Raw genomic sequence first — 24,652 nt, 5'->3', positions numbered from 1 at the left:
CTTCCGGGCTGGGCCATGGGAAGTCCTGGGAGCCGCCCCCAGTGAGGGCCAGGCCAGAGGGCTGCGGGAGGCATGAGGCGCCTGATCTGCAAGCGCATCTGCGATTGTGAGTGCCTGCGCCGGGCTGGGAGTCTGGTGGAAGTGGGCCGGGAGGCCCTGCCCAGTGGGGGGTGGGGGGGCCGGGGCGGGGGCTGCCTTGTGCAGCCCTGCGGGACTCAGCGGGGGCCCTACCCTGCCCACCCGGGGTCCGGGGCTGCCTCGTTCTGTCTGGGTGGGGCCTGCCCAGCCCAGCCCAGGGGCCTGGGGGTTGGGGTCAGGGGTTGCCTTGTACAGTTGGGGGGGGGGGGGGGGGGGGTGCCCTGCCCACCTGGGGTCAGGGGCTGCCTTGTACAGTGGGGGAGGGGGGCCTATCCTGCTCAGCCTGGAGGCCCTTGGGGCTGGGGGCTGCCTTGTACAGTGAGGGAGCCCTGCCCAGCCCAGCCTTGGCTGGGGGCCCAGAGGCCAGGGTCAGGGTTTATCTTGTACAGCCCTCCTGGGCTCAGCAGGGGTGGGGGGGTGGGGAGGGGGAGGTCCTGCCCAGCCCTGCTTGGGAGCCCTTGTAAATAGTTTGTAGGGGGGGGGGGTCCTGCCTAGCCCAGGGGCCGGGGTCAGGGGCCACCTTATACAGCAGGGGGGCCCTGCCATGCCCAGCCTGGAGGCCTCTGGGGTTGGGGGCCGCCTTATACAGCAGGGGGCCCTGCCTTGCCCTGTTCAGGGGCTGCCTTGTGCGGGACTCAGCGGGGGGCCCTGCCGGTTTTCCATAGGGCATCGTTTGTTTGATTTGGAGGAAGCTGCAGGAAGCTCCATCCTCACCCGTCTTTCTTGTGTCCTCCCCAGATAAAAGCTTTGACGATGAGGAATCAGTGGACGGGAACAGGCCGTCAACAGCCTCCTCAGCCTTCAAGGTCCCGGCCCCGAAGACCTCCGGGAACCCCGTCAACAGTGGCCGCAAGCCTGGTTCTTCCGGGGGTCCGAAGGCTGCAGGTAACGGGCGCCTGTGCCCGGCTCTGTCTGCCCCACTTAGCCGTGGCGGGGGGGGGGGGGGGGGGGGGGGGGGGGGGGGGGGGGGCGGGGGGGGGGGTGGTGCTGGGCCCTTGGGCTGGGGAGGGGCCCGCGGGCCTCAGGGCAGGGGCCGGAGCAGGGGTTGGGGGGTTGGATCGGGAGGCAGCTGACAGAAAATGCGCCCGCCTGCCCCAGCACTGAGCCCCGGGCCCTGGAGAGTCTGCCCAGCTGTAGGCTGTGAAGGGGCCCCCACTGGGGAGACCAAAAGAGCACCTTAAAAGCAAAAAAGGGCCCCGGATGTGGGGGGCTTGTGTGGAGAAAGGGCCCAGGGTGAGTGACCAGCGCCCACCTGTGGGGTTCCATTTCTAGAAGTCAGAGGGCTCCCGGCTCGCCTTTAAGGCCCCATCCCCCTGCAGAGCAGGGGGTAACAAGGAGTCCCTGTGGCCGGGGCCACGGGCAGCCTGGGCGGGGAGAGCTCCTGGCCTAGGGGTCATGTCGGCCTCCCCCCGGCCCCGCTCACCAAATTCTGGCGCAGGTGGAGCCGGCCGGCCCGGGACCCCTGCCGAGAAGTGGACCGGGCGCCTTAGCCCCCCCGCCTTTCCTCCCCCTTTTGGAGCCTCTCTCCTGGTCTTTATGCTCCTGGTGGATGGGCCGGGGTCCCACATAGGTAGCCCGCATCTGCTCCCCGGGTGGCAAATGGGTGTCCCAGCTTGCCTCCTCCAGGGGGATGGGGCCCGGAGTGGGGGGGGGAGAGGAGAAGGTAGAGGGCAGCTCCTATGTTCGGTGTCGGGCACTGCCCTGTGCCACTGAGCTGCCAGGCTGGCTGCTGCCTCTGTTCCCTGCCTCCCTAGGCTCCAGGCCTGGAAGAGCAGGGTGATGGACAGCTGAGGCCCTGCCTCCTCCACCCAGGCCAGGAGGGCGACTGCCTGGGCCGTCCTCCCGCCCTCACTTAGGTGGAGGTGCCCCCCAGGAAAGGAGGCGTCCAGTTCCTGCTTTTGCTGACTTGAGGGGGGGCTCCCCAAAGCAGCTGGCTCGGTGCTTGTCCGAGGAGCCCAGAGTGTGGGGGTGGGCTGGAGGGCACGGCGGTGACCATCAGACTCTCTTTCCTGCCCTGGGCCAGGGAGGCCGGGCAGGGCCCCCTTGGGCCTTCTGCATCTGCTCCCTCCCCCAGGGACCCCTGCTCTTCCACATGCTGGTGTCTCAGAAGGGCACGTCGAACCCTGTCCCCGTTAGCGCTTCCTTCCAGAGGCCAGGGGGTGCTTACTTAAATAGCTGCCCATCCTCCCGGGCTTCAGAAGCAGGGTGATGGGATGACCCTCCTGCCGGGCGTGCTCCCTGTCATGTGACCCAGCCCGACCCACATTCACTGGCCCCCGGGAATCCAGGACGGGTCATTTCTGCACCGGATAGCCGGCTTTGGTCATGGCCGCGACCGGCCGTGTCTCTCTGTCAGAGTCGGGGGCAAGGAAGAGTCTTTATTCGCATAATTCGCCACCTGTGGGGTGTCCCGATCTGCCCGAATCCCACTATTGCTTCTGTTTCATTAAGGGCTTTTTTCTTTGCTTTGCTGACACAGTTGGGCTTAAGTGACTTGCCCAGGATCACACAGAGGAGTGTTTTGAGAGCAGATTTGAACTCGGGTCCTCCTGACTCCACTGCACCTCTCGCTGCTCCCGTTTAAGGGCTTTTTTGAATGGAGAAAAATCATCTCATCTTCAGTAGGAATTATTGCACCCATTTCTCGTGGGTCCTGGCCTAGCAAAGACCCTGTAATTCTGGGGTCAGCCCAGTGGAATCAGAAAGCGTGCCAGCAAACCCCTGGTCCCCTGGCCTGCTGACGTGGCACCTGCTGACGTGGGTCCTGACCCTGAGAGGGCCCAAGGCCACACGGATCAGTCTGGAGCGCTCCCTGTGTAGGGGACCCTCCGGACAGGGACAGCTCGCCAAGGCATCTGACGTGCTCATGGGTAGGGCTACACCTTCACCGGAAGCTTAGGGTAGAGAAGCTGAGACCCGAGGCCCTCTGTTCTCCTGGTGTCCCATGGAGGGACCTCAGCCCTGCGGAGGGGCTGTACCCCCGGCTCCCCGCTGCGCCCCTGTGGGTTGTCTGACTCCATGTCCTGCCTGCTCTCCCCAGCCTCAGCCTTCTTCCCTTGTGTCTCCTAGAAGGCCCAGTTCGGGTTCTGGCAGGTGGGGGGTCTCAGCGCTCCTCAGTGCCGGCCCCCTTCATTTCTGCAGTTCCTGCCCTCCTGCACTGGGGATGTCCCCTCAGCTGCCTCCTTCGTGCCCTTTGGCCCACAAGAACAGCCACCCCCATTCCCAGTCTTCACCCTGACCTCCACTCGAGCCCCCCGCCCCGGGCTCCCATGCCTCCTCCCCAATGTCAGCACACGTAGGGCCATGAGCGTTCCGTGAGCCTCCAAGGAGGCCGGAGAGCCGAGGCCAGAGCCTCCGTGTGCCCTGGGAATGCTGGGGGAGCAGATGCCACTGGGCTGTCCTGGTAGGATGGGTACACCTCTGGGTGGGCATCTGAGGTCAGCAGGGGCGGCTGCCCCCACAGAGCCTGTGGGGAGAGGAGCTCTCCAGGTCCTCCCTGGGCTCCTCGTCTGGAGGAGGAGGCACTTCTAAGCGGGCCCGTCGCTGCCGCTTCCCTCACTTTGCCGAGCCAGCATGGGATCGTGGTCGTGCTGCCGGAGCTTCTCCGCTTGGCGGGCCTTTATGTATTCATTGTATTTGCCTTCTGGTGTCATCGTGGCGCGCTGTGTTCGGGCGTCCAAGTTTGGGTAGCCGCTGCCCCATTGTGGGGACGTCCTTTGTTTCTGATTCCTCGCATCCTTCGAAGAGTGTTTTGGGGAACATGGATGGTTTCCCTTTCACAGTTGATGTTTTTGGAAGTGCCCGGGAGCGGGGGCCAAAGACCTTTATTGCATACGTCCAGATTGCTTTCCTGCTTGACAGCTCTGCCAGCAGGGCATTGGGCTGCCTATTTTCCCACGATCCCTTCCACGCTGACCGTTTCCTCTTTTGGCAGCTTTGCAGGAAGTGACCGGAGCCTTTGAGGTTGTTTGACGGTTCTTTTATGAGGCGTTTGGAAGTTTTTTTCATGCAGTTGTAAATAGTTTGTAATTCTTTTGGGAACTGTTCCCATCTTGGGACCGTTTCTCCATCGGGCCATTGCCCGATTTTTCTTACATGCGTCGCTCTCTGTTTGCAGAAGCTATTCGCTTCCATATAATAGATTATTTCCCTTTTCCTCATGCCCAATTTTGCCTGAAGTGTTGCCCATTTCTTTTCTCGAAGAGATCTGTCTTTCCCATTGTTTTTCCCAATTTCTTTGCCTCTCTCATTTGAGAAAACCCCCTCTTTGCAGTTCTCTGAAATTCTACACCCTCCCCCATCTGCTTTACTTTTCACTCTTTCCTCAGCTATTTGTGAAGCCTTATGGGACAGCTGCTTTCTGGCTCTTTTTTGGGGGGTGTTTTTGGTTGCCGCTACAATATCGTGGACCTCTGTCCACAGTTCTTCAGATGAAATCCTTTACATCTCTTCATCACCTCCCAGTCAGAAGGGATGTTGTTTAGGGCATACCTGTATAGTCTGTTGGTTTCCCCTCCCTCCCCTGATTTAGGTCTAACTTTTGCCATAAGAAGCTCGTGATCTGATCCGCCGTCAGCCCCAGGACTTATTTTGGCTCACTGGGTAGAGCTTCTCCATCTTTGGCTGCAAAGTATCCGCTCCTTCCGATTCCCGTATTGATCTCGGTGTCTAGGTTGTTGAGAAAGTGTTTGCCCTGCCCAGGGCTCTCTGTTAGTCTCAGCCCAGGACAAACTTGTCGCTTATTCATTTTCTTTTGGTTTCCTACTTTGGCGTTCCAGCCCCCTATGGTTTTTCCAGTAGAAACTTATGGTGGGGACAGCTGGACCATAAGGCCGCCTGAGCACTGCAGAATCGAAGCTCTGGGATTGGAGGGCTGAACAGGACATTTGAGAGGCCATTGGACAGCAAGGAGATTAAATCAATCAATACTTTAGGAAATCGATTCAGGCTGTTCACCAGAAGGACAACTAGGTGGCACAGTGAGTCTCGTCTGGCCTCAAGCGCTTTCCCCCGTGGGCCTCAGTTCTTCATCTGTGACGCATGACGGAGAAGAGCATGGCACGCTGCCGAGAAAGCCCCAAATGGGGTCATCCAGAATCAGAGTCAGCTGACAACGTTTTCTGGAAGGCCAAAAAGTGAAGCTGAAATGCCCCAGCCACATACTGAGAAGATGGGACTCAATGGAAAAGAGCCTGGTGTTGGGGAGATTGAAGGCAGAAGGAGGAGGGAAGGGCAGAGGATGGGATGGGCGGATTGCATCATGGAGACAGTGAACAGATAGACTGAGAGAGAGGGAGTGGACAGATGGACCCGGTCCGTGGGGACCCAGAGGGACGACTGGAAAACCCCAACAGTTTATCTTTTGCAATTTCCCCTCTCTCCCATTTGGTAAAGATTATGTCTTCCCACAGTTAGGAAAGCTGTTTGATCGGGTTTCTCTTCTCTTTTTTTCTGTGGTGTGCTCTTCCATAGTAAGATCCTGTATTCATTTTAAATTTATCGTGGCATATACCACAATATGTTGCTCTAAACAGAATTTCTGCCAGATCGCTTTCAGTTTTTCCCTGCCATTCTACCATAAATAATTTCTGTTTTCAGTTTTCTTTTTACACTGGCTTATGGAGTCTCACCATGCAGAAGTGTGACCTATTTTCACAGTTTCTCTTGATGTTCTAGATCACTTGATTTTTCAAGTGAATGTTTTTTCTCTTACCAAGTTTTGTAAGACTTTTTTTTTTTTTTTTGATTGGTTGATGCATTAAAACTGCCAGCCAACTTTGGGGGTATTGCCGTTTTTGTCCTATTGAAATGGCTCAGCAACATATACTAAATATTCCTTTCTTTTTTTTTAATTTAATATTTTAGTTTTTTCCCCAATTATATATAAAACTTTTAAAAACAATCATTTCTTAAAACTTTGAATTCCAGATTCTCTCCCTTTCTTTCCCCATCATCTTTGCCACCCCAAAAAGAGCTGTTAGAAATGGTTTTGTACATATAGTTCCTTTTCCCTCTTGTTTTTTATCTTTTTGGGAGACAGATCTTCTACTGGTGTTGCTGGAGCAAAGGGTACGGGTGAATTCGAGCCCTTTGGACATAGCTACAAATCGCCCTCTAGAATGGCTGAATCCGCCCATAGCTCTGCCAACAGTACATTAGTGTCCCAGATTTCCCATATCCCTCCAACATGTGTCTTTTTCTATTGTTCATTGTCTTAATGTGGATTTAATCGATAATGATTTGCATCATTTTATGCATATAATTGTAGATAGGTTTGACTACTTTGTTTGAAAACTGCCCGTTCATATTCTTTGACCATTTATTATTTGGGGAGGGACTTGTATTCTTATAAATTTGAATCTGTTTTCTGTATAACTTTTTTTTGTTTTTGTTTGTTTATTGCTGAGGCAATTGGGGTTAAGTGATTTGCCCAGGGTCACACATCTAGAAAGTGTTAGGTGTCTGAGAGCAGTTTTGACTGACTTCAGGGCTGGTGCTCTACCCACTGCGCCACCTAGCTGCCCTTCTCTGTATATCTCTTTGAAAATTTTTATTCATTTAATATTTTCCCCCAATTACATTTTAACAATTTTTTTTACATTTGTTTTTAAAACTTTTGCGTTCCAGATTTTTTCCCTTATCTCTACCCCCAACCCACATTAAAAAACCACATGTAAAGTTATGTAAAATATTTTCATAAAAGTCATGTTGTGAAAGAAAACTGAAATCTCCCATCCTAAAAGGGAAAAAAAACACAACAAAACCCTCAAGAAAAATAGAGACAAGAGCATACTTCCTGCCATATGCAGATGCAGTCAGTTACTTTTCTGATTTTTGGACAGGATTTTTTCATCATGAATTCTTCAAAGTAATCGTAGATTATTGCTGTCAATATTTTTGTACATATGGGTCATTTTCCTTTTTTAAAAACCTCTTTTGGGATTCATGCCTCGCAGTGAGGATTGTTAATATGTATGAATTTATCATACATAGATCATATTTTGTTCTTTTTAAGAATTTTATTATTTATTTATTATTTATTATTATTTTATCATTAAAGCTTTTTAATTTTCAAAAGATATGCACAATTTTTTCAACATTGACCCTTGTAATTTTTCCTCCTTTTCCCCCACCCTATGCCTCAATAGCAAGTAATCTCTGTTAAACATGATAAAAAAAAATGCTAAATCCAATATATGCATACAGATTTATCCAGCTGTCTTGCTGCACAAGAAAAATCAGAGCAAAAAGCAAAGTAAATGAGTAAGAAAACAAAATGCAAATGGACAATAAGAAAAAAGAGTAAGAATGCTGTGTTGTGATCCAACCTCAGTCCCCACAGTCCTCTTTCTGGGTGTAGATGGCTCTCTCCATCACAAGATCATTGGAACTGGCCTGAATCATCTCATTGTTGAAGAGCCACGTCCATCAGAATTGATCATCACTGAATCTTGTTGCCATGTACAATGTAGATCCTATGTTTTGATCAATTATCATGCATATCCTTTGATCCTGCATACCAGTACTAGATTTGTTTCCTAACAAGAAAAAAAACAAAAGGGAAAAGGATCTGTATGTACAAATATATTGAACATTTTTTAAAAATAAATTTTGTTCTATAAATTTGACTCAGTATCCTGTGTTTGAGAAATAAGGCCTTATGAGAAACTTAATTGAAAATTCCTGTTTAAAATTTCTGTTGCTGTGTTTTTTTTTGTTTTTTTTTTGATGAGGCAATTGGGGTTTAGTGACTTGCCCAGGGTCACACAGGAAGTATTAAATGTCTGAGACCAGATTTGACTTGAGGGCTGGTGCTTTATCCACTGTGCCATCTAGCTGCCCTTCCATTGCTTTTTGATGTCTTCTGGGGTCCTTAATTTCTACTTGCTCCGTTATAATTTTAAAAGAATGACTGGATGCCCATCAGTTGGGGAATGGCCAAAGAAATTATAGTAGATGAAAGTAATGGAATATTACTGTTCTGTGAAAAATGATTAACAAACTGATTGTAGAAAGGCCTGGAAAGATTTACACGGCTTGACGCTGAGTGAAATAAGCGGAACCAGGAGAATGTTATACACAGAACAGCAAGATTGTGTGAGGATCAGCTCTGAAAGGCTTGGTTTTTTCTCAGCGGTTCAGCGATCCGAGGCAGTGCCAGTAAATTTTGGATGGAAACGCCAGCTGCATCCAGTGCTCACTTATTTCATTTCTCTTTCTTCTGTTCTTTTTTTTTTTTCTTTTGTGGTTTTTCCTTTTTGTTCTGAAATGTGCTTAAAAAATTAATGTACATCTAGGGGAGAGGGTGGACAGAAGGAGGGGAAAAGTTGAAACAAGTTTTTGCAAGGGTCAATGTTGAAGAATTACCCATGCATATGTTTTGTATATGAAAAGCTCTAAGAAAAATAAATAAATAAATAGATGAAAAACAGCATTTTTAAGTAAAAAAGAAAATAAAAATTAATGTACATGTATAACCTGGGGGGGGGGGGGCAGGGGAAGAACTATAAAAAGGGGAAGAGGGGGCAAATGATTTCCTTTGTTGAGCCTTTTTTTTTTTTTTTTTTTTTTTTGGCCTCCCTTTTCATTTGGCTAATTCTAATTTGAAGGGGGCTCTTTTTTTCAGTGAATATTATACGTCCTTTTTCTTTTGCCCAATTCTGCTTTTTTTAGGAGTTCTCCTCTTCAGGGAATTTTTGTCTGTTTTTTTCCATGTGGCCACTTCTGCGTTGTTAACCATTCTTCTTTTGTGCCTCTTTTATTACTTGGCCCGGTCTGTTTTTTCAAGTTTTGTAAGGTCAGGGGAGGAGTCTCCCTGGGACCCTCAGGCCCCCTGACCCTTACAGTTTTCTTCAGCAGGCGTGTGTTTGTTGGTTTTGGGTTCCTCCATTACCAAGCTGTTGACTCAGCGTATTTCAGCCCCGCTGGGGCTGCGGGCACGAGCGTGCTCCTGACCCAGCTCACCCTCAGATGGCTCCCACGGTGGTCCTGCCCCCAGGGCCAGGCTGGACAGAGGCAGCAGAGGGCGCCATCCCTACTCCCCTGCTGGCCTCTGTTTCCTCAGCTGTAAAATGGGCATCATTCAGGGGTGGTTGGGAGGATCCGGCGAGATCGTCACCGTCACATGCTCAGTATCTGTGTTCCTGATGGACAGGAGACCCTGAGCGATGCCCACCCTTGACCAGTGTCCCTGGGCTGGAGGCTCTCCCATCAATGTCCATCCTGTTGTCTTGGGTAATTTCCATCCGCAAGCGGGTACAGAGGCCGATGGAACAACAGCGAAGGCCAGATGGCCCTCCCCTCCCAGGGCTCAGGCGAGAGGCAGCCTGTGGGCCGGCAGACGCCCCCAGCACTGTGGGGGGGCTGGGAATGGATTGCTTGTCCTTTTCATGAAAGAGATCCCGCAGCTAGAGGCCAGGAGACGTTCCTTCCAGACCCGGGGGAGAGCTGGGACCAAGGGAGGGGAAAGGTGGGAGGGCACCGAAGGCTATGGATGCCGCACAGAGGCCATGGGTGTGAGCTCGGCTTTGTGAAGCGCTTTGGCACAGCGGGAGGGCTTCCTAATGCCTGCTGACTTGTCCCCCAGCCCCTGGAAGGGGAGACGGTGAGCAGCCCAGGGCGAAGGGGGCAGACAGGGATGGAGTGAACCTGGTGAATTTGGACTCCCCCCTACTGACCCACGATTTCAGGGCAGCTAGTGTTGGGAAGGGGAGGCCGGAAGAGGCTTTGATAGGAGCCACTTTGTCCCTGAGTCCCCTGGAAGGGGTAGGGGGGAGCCCCAAGGGTGTGAGCAGGGGCCTGTGAGGCGGCTTTGACCAAGCCTTGGGTCGGCACGGGGGGGCTGGGCGAGCCTCCATCAGGAAACAGCCCGGGGTCCTGGGCCACTTTAGGGCACAAAGCAGGGGTTTCTGTCGTGGGGCTGGTTGACCGGCCTGGACCGCCACTGAAACCTGTGGTGCTGGCTGGCCATTGTCCTGGCCTCGGGATCTGCCTCCCAGCGAGGACCGTCTGTCCTGAAAAGGATCCCGAGCCGGGCCACGGGCCGACTTCCTGCCGCCCTGCATTTCTAACGAACGCTTGCTCTCTTCCCTAGGTGCGTCCAAGGAAGGCGGGGCCGGCGCTGTGGACGAGGACGACTTTGTGAAAGCGTTTGCAGAAGTCCCTTCTGTGCAAGTAGGAGCTTTCATGCCCGGCTGTTTGGGTCTGTCTCTGGGTCTCTGGGCCTCTGAACCGGGCCCGTGGGCAGGGTCCCTGGGCCTTTCTCGGATGCTGCCAATGGGCTGGCCGTCCTGCCAGGGACAGCACAAAGGAGGCCTGGGGCTTCTGGCAAGGGGCTGCAGTGGCTTTGGGCGTCCCGTTAACTGGGACATTTCAATCGAGGAAGGGGAAAGGGCTTCCTTGGGCAGAGTGTGGTCATTAACAGGGTTCAGGAGGCAGGGTGTCGGCCAGCTGCGAGTCCACGTTGGGACGCTGGCCTGGGGATGGTCTCTCCAGTCCCGTGGGTCCTGAGCGGTGTGGAGAGGCGCTTTGCTTGACCACATGATCGGTCTTGTCCTGGCAGGGGCTGCTGTGGGCCCTGTGGTGGGCTCTCTTCTGCCAGCCTGCCTCAGAACAGGCACCCCTCTGCCAGAGTGGGATGGCTTCTCACTGGCCCTTCTCAGGCCCAGCCCCCGGGCATCCCCCATTGAAGACCCAACCCCAGCTCACAAAGGGGGCTTCAGGGTCTGGAGTTTGCTTTTCTGCCCTTCTTGTGAAATGGCGCGAGTCTTGCTCTCTCAGAGACTAGTTTGGTGGCAGGTTACCCGAGACAGGGACGGAGCTTGAGTGGAGGCCGGTTGGGAGCACCTGGAAAGGGCGCAGGGCCAGGAGGGAGAGGAGGAGTCTGGGGAACAGGGCCCATGGGCTTCCTGAGGAGACTTGCTGGAGCAGGGGGTCTTGCTGGGGTTCATTTAACCAGGGCATGGTGGGTCTGGGTCTCCCAGGAAGTCACACAGGCAGTGAGGCAACACCTTGGAGGGTAACAGGAGTCTCTCCTAGTGAAGGGGTTGCTAGTAGACCCACTCTGGGGAACAGGAAACTCCTGACCCCAAGCTCAGGGCCACATTGCTCCTCAGAACCCAAGCACATGGGGCTCCCCTAGCAAAAGCTGGTGTATCGGAGGGCACGAGCCTGGCCTCCAAGGACCCTTCACCACTATCTGGCTCAGTTCCTGCACCTGGGAGTTATACTGGCCCCTGCTTCCCAGGCTGGGCGGGAGGGTTCAGGCCAGGAGCTGGCACACAGTCGGTGCTCTATAAATGCGCACGCTTTGGAAGGATGCCTCTCTTACAGGAACAGGGACACATTACATTAAAGGCAGAATACAGGTTTCATTTGGAAATTAAAATTGAAAAAAGGAGCAGGAACCCCAGAGTTGGGGCAGGACTCTGGGCTATGGCAAGATGGCCCGTAGGGAAGAAAGAAAGATGGTCAGGTCGGTCCCTGTGCAGGAGGCCGGCTGAGATGGCCCTGGTTCCCCATCTCTGACAGAGAGAGCTCGGGCAGGGCCTCCTCCGCCCCAGGGACAGAGCCCAGCTTTGAGAGTCATGAAATAGGTGGGAAAACACGCAAAACAAAACAACCCCCCCCCTCCCCGAAAATAAGAATACAAATGTAATAATAAAGACCAGGAGTAGAATGTATTTAGGTGTAAAAAACAAAAATGAAGCAAGGGTGGTAGTCATTGATCTCAGACAGAAAAGCTAAAATTTAATCCAAAGCAAAATAGAGAAACTGCTCTACGTTAGCCGTATTAATATCATCTTAGACTATTTAAAACAACCAGATCCTATAAGGCTGGAATATTCCTGTGGGATCCATGATGGATTTAGAAAAATGTAGAAAGACTTGGACCCGTGAAGGACGATATTCTCTACCTGCTGAGAAATAGACAAGCATAGTGTGGTCTTAGATAAATGAATTGACTTTTCTTAAAACTCAATAAAAGAAATGGAAGAAAAGTTGGGGGAAGAAATGAGAGTGATGCAAAAGAATTATTCAAATGGAGTCGATAGTGTGGTAAAAGATGAGAAGGAATGTTCAGAAATGCACCGAAGAAAGCAATTACTTTTTTAAAAAAGTACAATTGACTATAAGTGGAAAAGGGGATACGAAAGCTCAGCCAAGAAAATCTTTTCTCAAAATTTAGAATTGGCCACATCCAATTGAATGACTCTAACGAAACAAGAAGTAATGAAACAAAATTGAAAAAGTAGAAATTATGAAATATTCCTTTGGACACATAACTGGCCTGGAAAATAGATGCAGCAGAGCTAATTTTAAGATTGTCAGACTACCCGAAAACCTTGTTTAAAAAATAGCCTAGATGTCCTATCTCAAGAAATTAGCAAGGGATATCCTAGAACCAGAAGTTAAAATAGAAATCGAAAGCACCCACTGATCACCTCCTAAAATACCCAAATGAAAACTCCTAGGAAATTGTAGCCAACTTCCAGAGCTCCCAGGTCAGGGAGAAAATACCGCAGGCAACCAGAAAGAAACAATTCACATCCTGTGGCGCCACAGTCAGCATCATACAGGGTTTAGCATCTTGTGCGTGAAAGGACCAGAGAAGTTGGAATATGATATTCGGGAGGGCAGAGTTGTCAAGTTTACAACCAAGAATCACCTGCCCAGCAGAATTTGCCATAATCCTTCAGGGAATAAAGTGGGCGGGATTCAGGGAAATGGAGGACTTTCAAGCATTCCTGATGAAATGACTGGATTTGAATAGAAAATCTGTCTTTCAGTTATAAGACTCGAGAAGCATAAAAAGGTGAACAGGAAAGAGAAAATATAAGGGATTCAGCAAGGTTAAACTTTATACCTATATACCAGCTGATACTGGCTGCTCTTAAGAACTGTTACTAGTAGGACAGTTAGGAGGAGTCTACATAGACAGGTGTGCTAACAGCTGGCTTCCATGGGATAGTAGCCTCCAAAATCCAGAAACAAAATTAAGGAGTGAGATAGGCTTTCGCTGAAAGAAGAGGGAATGGAGAGGTCAAATAGAAGACATTATTTCAGATAAAAGACTCATGAAAGAGTTAATACAGTGGATGGCAAGATAGCAGAGGTGGTCAGTGTTTGAACCTCATTCTCGTCGGAATTGGCTAAAAGAGGGAATATATGCACTCATTTGGGTATAGAAAGCTATCTTACCATGTAAGGAAATAGGAGGGGAGAGGGATAAGACATGGGGGGGGGGTCATCTAATAGAAGAGAGGGTGGGTTGGGGAAGGTGAGGGTCAGAAGCAAGGAAAAAGAAGAAAAGAATAGGGTGGAGGAAAATGCATAATAATTATAAATGTGAATGGGATTGACTCATAAAATGGAATCGTAGAGCAGAGTGGATTATTTGAAGCACAGAGTAAGGGTAAGGGGCTAAAGCAGAATTTATGCTTTAGCTGAGGTTAAAAAAAAAAACGCAGAACTGGCAGTCATGATCTCAGACAAAGCAAAGGCAAAAACAGATATAATTTAAACAGATAAGGAAGCTATATTTTGCTGAAAGGTATAGACGGTGAAGTAGTAGCAATACTAAACATGTACCAACTGATATAACACTAAATTTTATATTTCTATATTTACATGTATATAGGTATTTTATTCCCCTTCTCCTCCTGATACAGGATAAGAAATTCTTTAGCCTTCACTTGGACAAGATTTTGAGTTTCAAAGTTTTCTCCTTCCTTCCCTCCCCTCCCCTCTTCTGAAGAAGGTAGGCAGCTTGTTCTAGTTTATACATGTGCTGCATTGTAAAACATATTGCCGTCTTAGTCACGGTTGTGAAAGACGAAACAGATCAAAAGGGAAAAGGAACAACACAAGAAAGAGTAAAATGAATGAAAACATATACTTCACTTTGCATTCAGAATCCATCAGTTCTCTCTCTGGTGATGGATAACATTTTCCATTGTAAGTCCTTTGTCCTTGTTGTAGATCATATTGTTAACACCTAATTTTTAAAAGGAGAAGTTAAATGAAGTGGAAGAGGAAAAAGCCAGAAAAACTATACTAATGTGGAACTTCAGCTTTCTGCTGTCAAAACTAGATTAATCCAAAAACAAACCAAAAAAAGTTCCAGAAATGCATAGAACTTTTGAAAAGTTAGATACAGCTGCCTTTTGGAGAAAAGCAAATGAGGATATGAAAAGAATATGCCTTTTTCTTAGTGGTTTGTGTCATCTACACAAAATGGACCAGACACAAAACCCTCATGATCAGATGCATCCTTTTTAGATCATAATGCATTAAAATTACATTCAAGTAAGGGTCATGGAAAGATGAAAAATTAATTGGAAACTAAATAACCTGAGTTACATAAATAATCTGAGTGGGTCAAAGAACAAGAAATCAGAAAAAAAATCAGAAATTTCATTAAAGGGAATGATAACAATAAGAAATATCAAAATTTATGGGATGCAGCCAAAGCACTATTTAGAGTGAACTTTATATATCTAAATGTCTATCAGTAAAATAGAGAAATAAAATTCATAAAATAGAGAAGATCAATGAAATGCTCATGCAGCTTAAAAAAAAAAAAACTAAGGGGAAAAATAAATTTGAAAAACCCAATTAAATGCTAAATTGGAAATCCTGAAAAATCAACAGGGGAATTTAATACATTTGAAAGCAAGAAAACCATTGAACTACAAATGAATAATACTAGGATCTGGTTTTATGGGGGGGAAAGCCTGAATAAAATAGATAAATCATTGTTTGGTTTGATTTTTAAAAAGAAAGAAGAAAAAAAATTGATACAGCTAGAAAAAAATAATAAAATCCATTTGTTATAATAAAAATAAGAATATCAAAGAATATCAAGAATATCAAAGAAGTTAATGGCTGGGGGGGTTGGGGTGAAGGTAGGAGTGGGAAGTAAAGGAAGGTAATCTAGGCAAATCAGATCTCTAACTATTGTAAAGCAGCAATCATCAAAACTTTGGTACTAAGATGTCAATTGTTAGATCAGTGGAACAGATGAGGTTTGCAAGACACAGGAATCAGTGACTATAGTAATCTAACTTTTAATAAACCCAAAGACTAGCTTTTGGGACAAGAATTAACCATTTTACAAAACCTGCTAGGAAAACTTAGAAAACAGTATAGCAGAATTTAGGTATAGGTCAAAATCTTGCACCATTTACCAAGATATAGTCAAAAATGGGTACGTGATAATAGACTAAAGGGTGATTCCGTAGGCAAGTTAGGAGAGCATGGAATAGTTCTTCTGTCAGATCTATGAAAAAAAGGAATAATTTGTGACCAAACAAGAGACAGAGAGCATTATGAGAGGTAAGTTGGATTATTGATTTATATTAAATTAAAATGATTTTTGGCAAATAAAAGCAACATAACCAAGATCAGAAAGAAAACAAAGTTGAGAAAAAATTTTTTAGCTTTTTATTTTCAAAATATTTTCATAGCTGGTTTTCAACATCCCCCCCTTGCAAAGCCTTGTGTTCCACATTTTTTCCCTCCCTTACTCCATGCCCTCTCCTAGATGGCAAGTGATCCACTGTAGTAGGTTAAACGTGCGCAGTTCTTCGATACATATTTCCACACTTAGCATGCTGCACAAGAAAAATCAGATGAAAAATGAAAAAAAAAGAGAGAAAAAGAAAACAAACAAAAAAACCCCAAGCAAACAACATCCAAAAAGTGAAAATACTCTGTTGTGATTCACATTCAGTCCCCATAACCTCAGGGCGCAGATGGCTCTTTTCATCCCAGTCGGCCTCAATTACCTCTTTGTTGCAGAGAGCCATGCACATCCGAATTAGTCATTCTATAGTCTTGTTGTGTATAATGATCCCCTGGTTCTGCTCTGTTAGTTCATGTAAGTCTCTCCAGGCCTCTCTGAAATCCTCCTGCTGGTGGTTTTAGTAAACGGCTTTTACAGCAAGTGTCTCTGATGAAAGCTTTATTTCTCAAATATAGAGAATGAGTTGAATTTGTGAGAATATAAGTTATTCCCCAGCTGATAAATGGTCAAGGATCTGACTGGCAGTTTTCTGACAAATCAAAGCTATCTGCAGTCATGAAAAAAAATGCTCATAAACTGGGAAAATATTTTTACAGTTAAAGGTTCTGATAAAGGCCTCATTTCCAAAATATATAGAGAATTAATTCTAATTTATAAAAAATCAAGCCATTCTCCAGTTGAAAAATGGTCAAAGGATATGAATAGACAATTCTCAGATGAAGAAATCGAAACTTTCTAGTCATATGAAAAGATGCTCCAAGTCATTATTAATCAGAGAAATGCAAATTAAGACAACTCTGAGATACCACTACACACATGTCAGATTGGCTAAGATGACAGGAAAAAATAATGATGATTGTTGCAGGGGATGTGGGAAAACTGGGACATTGATGCATTGTTGGTGGAGTTGTGAACGAATCCAATCATTTTGGAGAGTAGTTTGGAACTATGCTCATAAAGTTACCAAACTGTGCGTACCCTTTGATCCAGCAGTGTTACTACTGGGCTTATATCCCAAAGAGATCATAAAGAAGGGAAAGGGACCTGTATGTGCACGAATGTTTGTGGCAGCCCTTTTTGTAGTGGCTAGAAACTGGAAACTGAATGGATGTCCATCAGTTGGAGAATGGCTGAATAAATTGTGGTATATGAATATTATGGAATATTACTGTTCTGTAAGAAATGACCAACAGGAGGATTTCAGAAAGGCCTGGAGAGACTTACACGAACTGATGCTGAGTGAAATGAGCAGGACCAGGAGATCATTCTATACTTCAACAACAATACTATATGATGACCAGTTCTGATGGACCAGGCCATCCTCAGCAACGAGATCAACCAAATCATTTCTAATGGAGCAGTAATGAACTGAACTAGCTACCCAGAAAAAGAACTCTGGGAGATGACTAAAAACCATTACATTGAATTCCCAATCCCTATATTTATGCACACCTGCATCTTTGATTTCCTTCACAAGCTAATTGTACAATAATTCAGAGTCTGATTCTTTTTGTACAGCAAAATAACGTTTTGGTCATGTATACTTATTGTGTATCTAATTTATATTTTAATGTATTTAACATCTACTAGTCATCCTGCCATCTAGGGGAGGGGGTGGGGGGGGTAAGAGGTGAAAAATTGGAACAAGAGGTTTGGCAGTTGTTAATGCTGTAAAGTTACCCATGCATATAACCTGTAAATAAAAGGCTATTGAATAAAAAAATAAATAAATAAAAGTTAAAAAAAAAAATGCCCTGTTAACTAGAGAAATGAAAATTTGCAACTTTGAGGCGCGCTTGACCTTTATCAGATGGGCTAATATGATAGAAAAGGAAAATGATATTAGTTGGAGGAGATGTTGAAAACCGGGACACTGTTAGAGAACTGATGGGGTTGTGAACCAATCAGATTATTCTGCAGAGCAGTTTGGACTGGGCCCAACCAGTACTACTACCAGGCCTGCATCCAAAACGCCGAAAAGGAAAAAGGACCGATGTGTGTCAGAATACTTGGAGGGAGGCCTTTGGACGACTTGGGGCATAGGAAAGCAATGGCGTCCTATTGTACTGTGAGAAATGATGAGCCAGGGATTTCAGAGAGGCCTGGGGAGACTGATGGGTGCTGGTGCTGAGGGGATGCAGAACCAGGGGGACCCGGCGCCCGGGGATCAGCCAGGACTCAGCTGGGGAATGCCCGTCACCTCCAGATGAGGAGCCAATGGGCTCTGAATGCCGATCGGGGTAGGGTACTTCCATTTCTTGGGGAGTTTGGCCTGCTGGGGGCTTTTTCACACCTCAACCAAAATGGAAACGTATTTTGCATATCGCAGAAGAATAACCTGGATCGGACCACGTGCCATCTCAAGGAGGGAAGGAGAGAATTTGGAGCTCACTTCTAAAAAACGAATGTCTCTTGTGTTTACGTGTGATTTTTTTTTTTTAATTGTAAAGTTTGTTTTTGACTGTCTTTCACTCTGATGGGTTTCATCTGAAATGCTCCCTGTCGCCTTCTGTCGATGAAGGAGGTCCATCTGAGGAGGACTTTGCGGTCCCGCTCCCAAACCCCCGTGGTGACATCTGTCTCCCAGGCCCATGGGCCCTCGTCCGTGCCGCTGCAGCTTTCCAGAAGCCTTGTGCGCTTTGGGCGTGGCCTTTTGGCCAGGGCATGAGGGCCCCAGAGTGGGGGCCGCCTTCAGGAGCCCCCTTCTCGTGCCGACTTCCCTGTTGCCGATCTGGAATGCTCCTCAGGCCCTTAGAATGGTCCAAGAGGAGAGACCAGGAGCTTCAGCTAAGCAGGAGGAGACTCACCCTGGGAGCACCCACCCCCGTTGTTGGGACCCCACTTGGTGACTTCCCCCCAGAGCCCTTCTCTCCTTCAGATTGGAACCCACCTCCATCTGGGCCCTGCCAGTACGTAGGCCCTTGTGTCAGTTTGCAGCTCCTGCAAGCAGGGCCCGGGCTTGTGTGAACGAGAAATTCTCCTCACCGAACGTGGTGCCCACACGGTGCGGTCTTAGCATGGCTCCCCTCGCAACCCTTTCTTCCCTGGGCCCGTCCTCTGCCGGCCCCCTGCCCCCATTCAGAAAACCCCAGAGCTCCCCATGGCCTCTGTCTCCTTACTCTTCCCTCACACGGTGGTCAGCGGACCTTTATTAGGTACCTACTGTGTGCTGGGAATGGTTGGTGAGGGCGTAAAACCCTAATTGTGATTCGGGAGTGTTTCACAGGCTTTAAAATCCGATGTTTGGGCCAGGGCCACGGCTCTGAAGTCTCCTGGGAGCTTTTCTGCAAATGCTGGAGCCCCCCGTGCGGCCTGAGCCCTGGGCTTTTTGTGGGAGTGCCCCTCGGGAAGGCTAGGACAGATCCTTGCCTCCAGCGCTGAGGGAGGAGGGCGCCCAAGCCGAGGCCACTGCGTGGCAGTCACCCCACTGTCCCTACTGAGCAGCACTTCCAGAGGGTGGGGCCTGACCCCCCAACCCCCTGGAGCTCCCACGTGCTCCCACTTGAGGGGGCACACAGCCGGAAGATGAGGCGGGGCAGGGGAGGAGGGGGCAGATGCGCCCTCTGGGACCCCCCGGCTCCTTCTCAGCCCTGTGACTTTGCTTTCAGATCTATTCTAGCCGCGAGCTGGAAGAAACGCTGAATAAGATCCGGGAGATTCTGTCGGATGACAAGCACGACTGGGACCAGCGCGCCAACGCGGTGAGTTTCCCGTCCAGGGGCTGCTCTTTGACTTCCCCTCCTCCTCTGGGGGACTCGTAGGAAGTGCCGGGCATGGATCTTGCCCAGGCTAAGGGAAGGCGCCCGGCGCTCTGCGGGTGGCTCTGGGGAGAAGACTGGGCCCGGGCTGCCGGAGGTCCCAGAGGCGGGGGCTCCGTCTGTCCCTCCCTCTGCGTCTTGGCGCCGCCAGCCAAGGTGGAGGCGGGCACCATATGGGCACCCTTGAGACTTCCCCGGGAGGCGGAGGTGGGTGCCATCGAGTCCTCCGGAGAAGAGGCTGCTTTGTCGGGGGGTGAAGGAGCCCGGCGGGGCGTCCCTGTTCTCCCCCTCTCCCGGCGTCCCTGTTCTCCCTCTCTCCCGGCCTTGCCACGCTCTCCCCCGGGCCCTGCCCTGGATGGGGGACCCTGAGCGCCAGCCCTGCAGGCCCCACACCCGAGCCGCCGCCTTCTCCCCTGGGGAAGGGGAAGCCGGCCCGCGCTCAGCTCTGCCCTCTCCCGCAGCTCAAGAAGGTGCGCTCCCTGCTGCTGGCGGGCGCGGCCCAGTACGACTGCTTCTTCCAGCACCTGCGCCTGCTGGACGGCGCCCTGAAGCTCTCGGCCAAGGACCTGCGGTCCCAGGTGGTGCGCGAGGCCTGCATCACTGTCGCGTGAGTGCCGGGCGCATCCTTCCTCCCTGCCCCCCCCGCGCCCTGCTCCTACAGGGAGAGGCCCGGGATGGCCAGAGGCCCCTTCAGTCAGCTCTGAGGGGCCGTCCTGCTGCCTTTGGACCGTGGCCTGGGCCCCCCCTCCCCCATTCCGACTCAGCTCCTTGTGGCTGCTGGGCCCCTGGCCAAGGTCATAGGTCGGGAGGTGGCCTCTGGGGCCCCCAGGCAGAGAGGGTGAGGGTCAAGCTCAGAAGTTACCCTGGAGGAGGGAGGGATGGGGAGCAAGGGAAGGGCAGGGGGAGGGGAGTGGGGGGCAGAGCCATCTCCGCTGGTGAGGGCCCCCAGCAGAAGCCCTGGTGCCCACATGCAGTCAGCAGGGAGATGCCGCAATCCCCGCTTCTGCCGAAGGGCACAAGGGCCGGAGACGGGGCGCCCCGGGGCGCTCTGGGAAGGAAAGTCCCCGCCCCTCTGGGTGTGCCGCGGCTCCATTGGTGCTTACTGCTTGTCATGGTGTCTGACACGGAGCCCGGCCCCAGATCCGGTCCTCAGGCACGGCAGGGTCCCGGTGACGCCCCCTTTCTTTCTCCCTGGACAGACATCTGTCCACCGTGTTGGGCAACAAGTTTGACCATGGCGCCGAAGCCATCGTGCCTACCCTTTTTAACCTGGTCCCCAACAGCGCCAAAGTCATGGCCACGTCCGGCTGCGCGGCGATCCGCTTCATCATCCGGGTATGGGGGCCCCTCCCTGCCAGACCCCTCGCAGCCCAGGCCAGGACTGGGACCCGCTGTGGTGCCGGGAAGTGCCTGCATGGGCCGCGGGCGGGGGTGCCCCGGGGGGTGGAATGCAGGGCCGGCCTCAGATCCCGCATCTGCCCCCCGCGGGGACACGGGCCGAGGGGACCGGCAAAAGCCCGTGCCCACGGGGACCCACACGCCATGTCTGTGTTTCAGCACACGCACGTGCCCCGGCTCATCCCGCTGATCACCAGCAACTGCTCTTCCAAGTCCGTGGCGGTGAGGAGGTGAGTGCGCAGCTGGGGGCTCTGTCCCACCCCGATGCCGCCCCCACCCCCGCTGCCCCCTCTCTGTCCCCCGGAGGCCGCCCTCTGTCGCACTCTCACCTCCGTGCTTCCCCCCACCCCAGGCGCTCCTTTGAGTTTCTGGACCTCCTCTTGCAAGAGTGGCAGACCCATTCCTTGGAGAGGTATGTGGAGGCAGGCTCCTTCTGGGCTTGCTCAGCATGTCAGAGCTGGGGAGGGGGCTTTCTGGGGGGGGACTTCTCAGAGGGACAGCCCACCCTCTCCTCAGTCAGCCGGTGAAGGGCCAAAAGGGGCAGAAGGGGAGGCGGGGAGTGTTGATAAAGTGCCTACTGTGTGCCCAGGACTGTCCAGGGTACTTTTTACACACTTCTCGTGGGGTTCTAGGGTTTCCCCCTTCATACAGTTGGGGAAACTGAGGCAGACATCCAGGAAGCGGATCCCTGGGACCGGGCGTCTGGGCTGAGCCCCTGGGGGCGTGTGGGACAGGGAGAGGGCCGTGGCACCTCCTGGGGGTGCCGTTGGCGCACTGAGCATGCTCTGTCCTGCAGGCACGCGGCTGTGTTGGTGGAGACGATTAAGAAGGGGATTCATGACGCGGACGCGGAGGCCCGAGTGGAGGCCAGGAAGTGAGCTGGGCCGGGCTCGGGTGCCCCTGGGGGGGAGGGGGCTCTCCCCGCCTGTTTGAGACGGGCACCTGCACCAGGAGAGGTCCGGGGGGGCAGGAGTAGGGGCCGCCCCCGCCAGCCGGTAAGCGCCGTGCTCTCGGCGTCCTAGGACGTACATGGGCCTCCGGAACCACTTTCCTGGGGAAGCCGAGACCTTGTATAACTCCCTGGAGCCTTCCTACCAGCGCAGCCTCCAGACGTACCTCAAGAACTCGGGCAGCGCCGCCTCCCTCCCCCCCTCGGACCGCTCCTCTTCCAGCTCCCAGGAGAGCCTCAAGTGAGCTGGGCACCGGGCGCGGGGGCAGGGGCAGAGACACTCGGGGGGAGGGGCACAGACACCTGGGCACCGGGGGCACAGATACCTGGGCACCGGGGGCACTGGGTGTGTGTATGGGGAGACCCTAAGAAGTTGGTGAATGATGTTCCGGGGGAGGTGGAAGTCGGGCTCAGACCCCTTTTGTGCCCCCGGTGGTCGTCAAAGGGCCCCCCCCATGCCGACTCCCCCTCCAGCCCCTCTTTCCAGCCTCCCCCGTCCCGCTGAGGGGGGCCAGCCAGCCTGGCGAGGGGCCCTTGGCTTGTGTTGTGGCCCCGGGCCCGGATTCACACTCGCGGGCCCCAGCCTTGCCCATCATCGGCTTCCTCCTGCGCACCTTAGCCCATGAGGAGTTTGGCAGGGAGGGCGCAAGGGGAGGCTTAGGGCATGGGGACCCCGGCCCTGCATGTGGGGTGTCTGGGGCCCCGAGGGGTGGACGGGGAGGCAGAGGAGGAGGAAGCCAAGGGGGACCCAGCCCCTGCCGCCCCATCCGACCCGAGCCCACAGCTGATGGCCCTCCTTTGTCTTGCAGCCGCCCATTCTCCTCCAAGTGGTCTGCAGGGAGCGCCTCGGCCGGCCCCGGGAGAGGTGAGGTGCTGCTGCTGCCAGGCAGGGTGTGAGGGGCACTTGGGTGGCGTGGGGGGGGGGCACGAGGGCAGCACAGGGAGCCCTCCCCGCCCTGACCACACCGCTCCTCTGCCCCCAGTGTCTTCCAGCAGCGGCAAAATGACGGGGAGTCCCGGCAGCCTCCAGCGGTCCCACAGCGACATCGATGTGAACACGGCCGCGGGGGCCAAGGCGCGCCACATCGCAGGGCAGGCAGGTGGCGGGCGCCTCGGGCCCGGCACCCTCACTCCTGGCTCGTACGCGTCCCTGGGTAAGAGCGGGCACACGCTGTCGTGGGGCCCCCCTCTGCTCTCCCTTCCCCAGCTCCCGAGCTCCGTGCCCGGCGCTGCTCCGGCTTATGGCTCCCGCGTCCCCCGCAGTTACAGAGCACTGGGGGCCCTGCCAGTCACACCTGCTCCCACGTGGCCGGGTTCCTTTCCCCGCGCTCCCGGCCCCATTCAGGCCTCTCATCTGGGCTCCCCTCTGGCCGCCGCCCGGCTGCCCCTTGCTGGCCTCCCTTTCGGGGCGGGCACCCTGTGGCCTGCCAGGGAGCCCCCCTTTGGAGCAGTGTGGCACAGGCGCCCACCCTCGGTCAGCTTCCCTTGTTTGCTCCGGGCTGAGGGCTGGGGAGCCGAGCACGGCCCCTCCCCGCCCCCTCCCCTTTGTTCTGACTGCCGGCCCCGGCCCCGGCTCTCGCTTCTCTGAGGGGACGCCGGGGGGTCACGGCCGGTCAGCCCGAGAGAGCGTCCCCGGGGCCGGGAGCCTGGTCCCTGAGCAGGGCCGTAGCGTAGCCTTAACCCCCCGCTCCCCTCGGAGAAGTGGTCGGGGGCCGGGCGCGCGCCTCCAGCCTTCCCCCACCCACTGAGTTTTCTCTGTTCTTTGCTCACTTGTTTGCCAAAGAGGACGCATCGGAGAAGGCAGACGGTAAGGACCCCCCTGTTAGCCCCAGTGTCTCTGTGGTGCTCCCAGAGCTGTGGGGCTCACTGTCCCCCCGCCAGGCCCCTGTTCTTGGGGAGGAGGCCTAAAGGGTCTGGCGCGGCCCCCGGCCTGTGTCCTGAGTCTCGCCCTGGGAGGCGGGGGGCGGCCTCAGCTTTGCGAGGATCCCAGGGGCCCCCGGAGCCAGACCGGACTGTAGCGCCCACCCAGCGAGTCCCGGCCTCCTTGGGCTCGGGCAGGGATGGCGAGTCCTCCCTGGGTTTGGAGCTCACACCCGGCCTCTCCCCACTCAGATCGTCGCTGCTTTTTGGGGGAAGAAGTTTGGGAAATGGCAGCATCCCCCAGAAGCCAGCCTGGGTGGCCCTTAGCGGGGCTTGGGGTCCCCGAATGTTCCCCCTCGGGGGGTGCCCTTACCTATCGAGCTGCCTCGCCCGCTGCAGTTGGGTCTTTGGGCAGTGGGGCGCCAGGCACTGAGAGCGGGAAGCCCCTGCCGGCCCTTCTCTGACAGGGTCGTCCCCAGACCCTCTTTGGCTTTTCTGAAGTGAGGGGCCCGAGTGGGGGAACCCCCCGATCACAGGCCCCCCATGGCCCAGGAGGAGCGGGCGTCTTCCCCGAGAGTCGCGTCTCTCTGAGGGCGCCGAGCCCAGGTCTCTAGAGCTGCTTGAAATGTCTCTGTTATCTTGTTTTTCCCATTTAGGGGCGGCGTCTGATGATGGTAAGAATCGCACCCCACCTTTGCTGGCCAAAGAGCCGCTCGCCTCCATGTTCTCATTTGTTGTAAATGTGAACTAAGGCCGTCTCTCCGAGGTTCCACACTAACTCCCCCCGGCTTCCTCCATCGTTCGGGGGCTCCCCGGGGGGGCCGGTTCCCAGGGAGGGGCCATCCCTTTGCTTATGGTTTTCATTTTGCCCCCCGGCAAACATTGGCTGCTCAAGCATCATGGCTGTGCACAGTTAACCCCATCGGGGATAGTGGGGGGGGGCCTGGCCTTTTCCCGCGCCCAGTGCCCCGTTTTTCTTGCCAGCGTACTTTTGCTCTGGGGGCCTCCAGGCTGCTGCTCGTG

At 52.7% G+C, this 24,652-nt stretch overlaps 1 protein-coding gene across 1 annotated transcript in view; it reads left to right on the top strand.

Moving 5' to 3' along the window:
- The window catches only part of CLASP2 (cytoplasmic linker associated protein 2), an 86,378-nt gene that overhangs the window by 21,857 nt on the left and 39,869 nt on the right, over positions 1-24,652 (top strand). The window contains exons 8-20 of the mRNA XM_031949161.1: positions 877-1,023; positions 10,232-10,311; positions 19,273-19,365; positions 19,884-20,029; positions 20,622-20,757; positions 20,980-21,050; positions 21,173-21,232; positions 21,617-21,694; positions 21,843-22,010; positions 22,579-22,634; positions 22,753-22,923; positions 23,553-23,576; positions 24,286-24,303. Coding sequence (XP_031805021.1) covers positions 877-1,023; positions 10,232-10,311; positions 19,273-19,365; positions 19,884-20,029; positions 20,622-20,757; positions 20,980-21,050; positions 21,173-21,232; positions 21,617-21,694; positions 21,843-22,010; positions 22,579-22,634; positions 22,753-22,923; positions 23,553-23,576; positions 24,286-24,303 — 1,248 coding nt within the window. The remainder of the gene's footprint in view (positions 1-876; positions 1,024-10,231; positions 10,312-19,272; positions 19,366-19,883; positions 20,030-20,621; positions 20,758-20,979; positions 21,051-21,172; positions 21,233-21,616; positions 21,695-21,842; positions 22,011-22,578; positions 22,635-22,752; positions 22,924-23,552; positions 23,577-24,285; positions 24,304-24,652) is intronic.

The sequence above is a fragment of the Sarcophilus harrisii genome, chromosome 1 (assembly GCF_902635505.1).
Source record: "Sarcophilus harrisii chromosome 1, mSarHar1.11, whole genome shotgun sequence".
Lineage (NCBI taxonomy): Eukaryota > Metazoa > Chordata > Mammalia > Dasyuromorphia > Dasyuridae > Sarcophilus > Sarcophilus harrisii.
The sequence above is the reverse complement of the archived record's forward strand: the minus strand, read 5'-3'. Positions and strand labels throughout refer to the sequence as shown.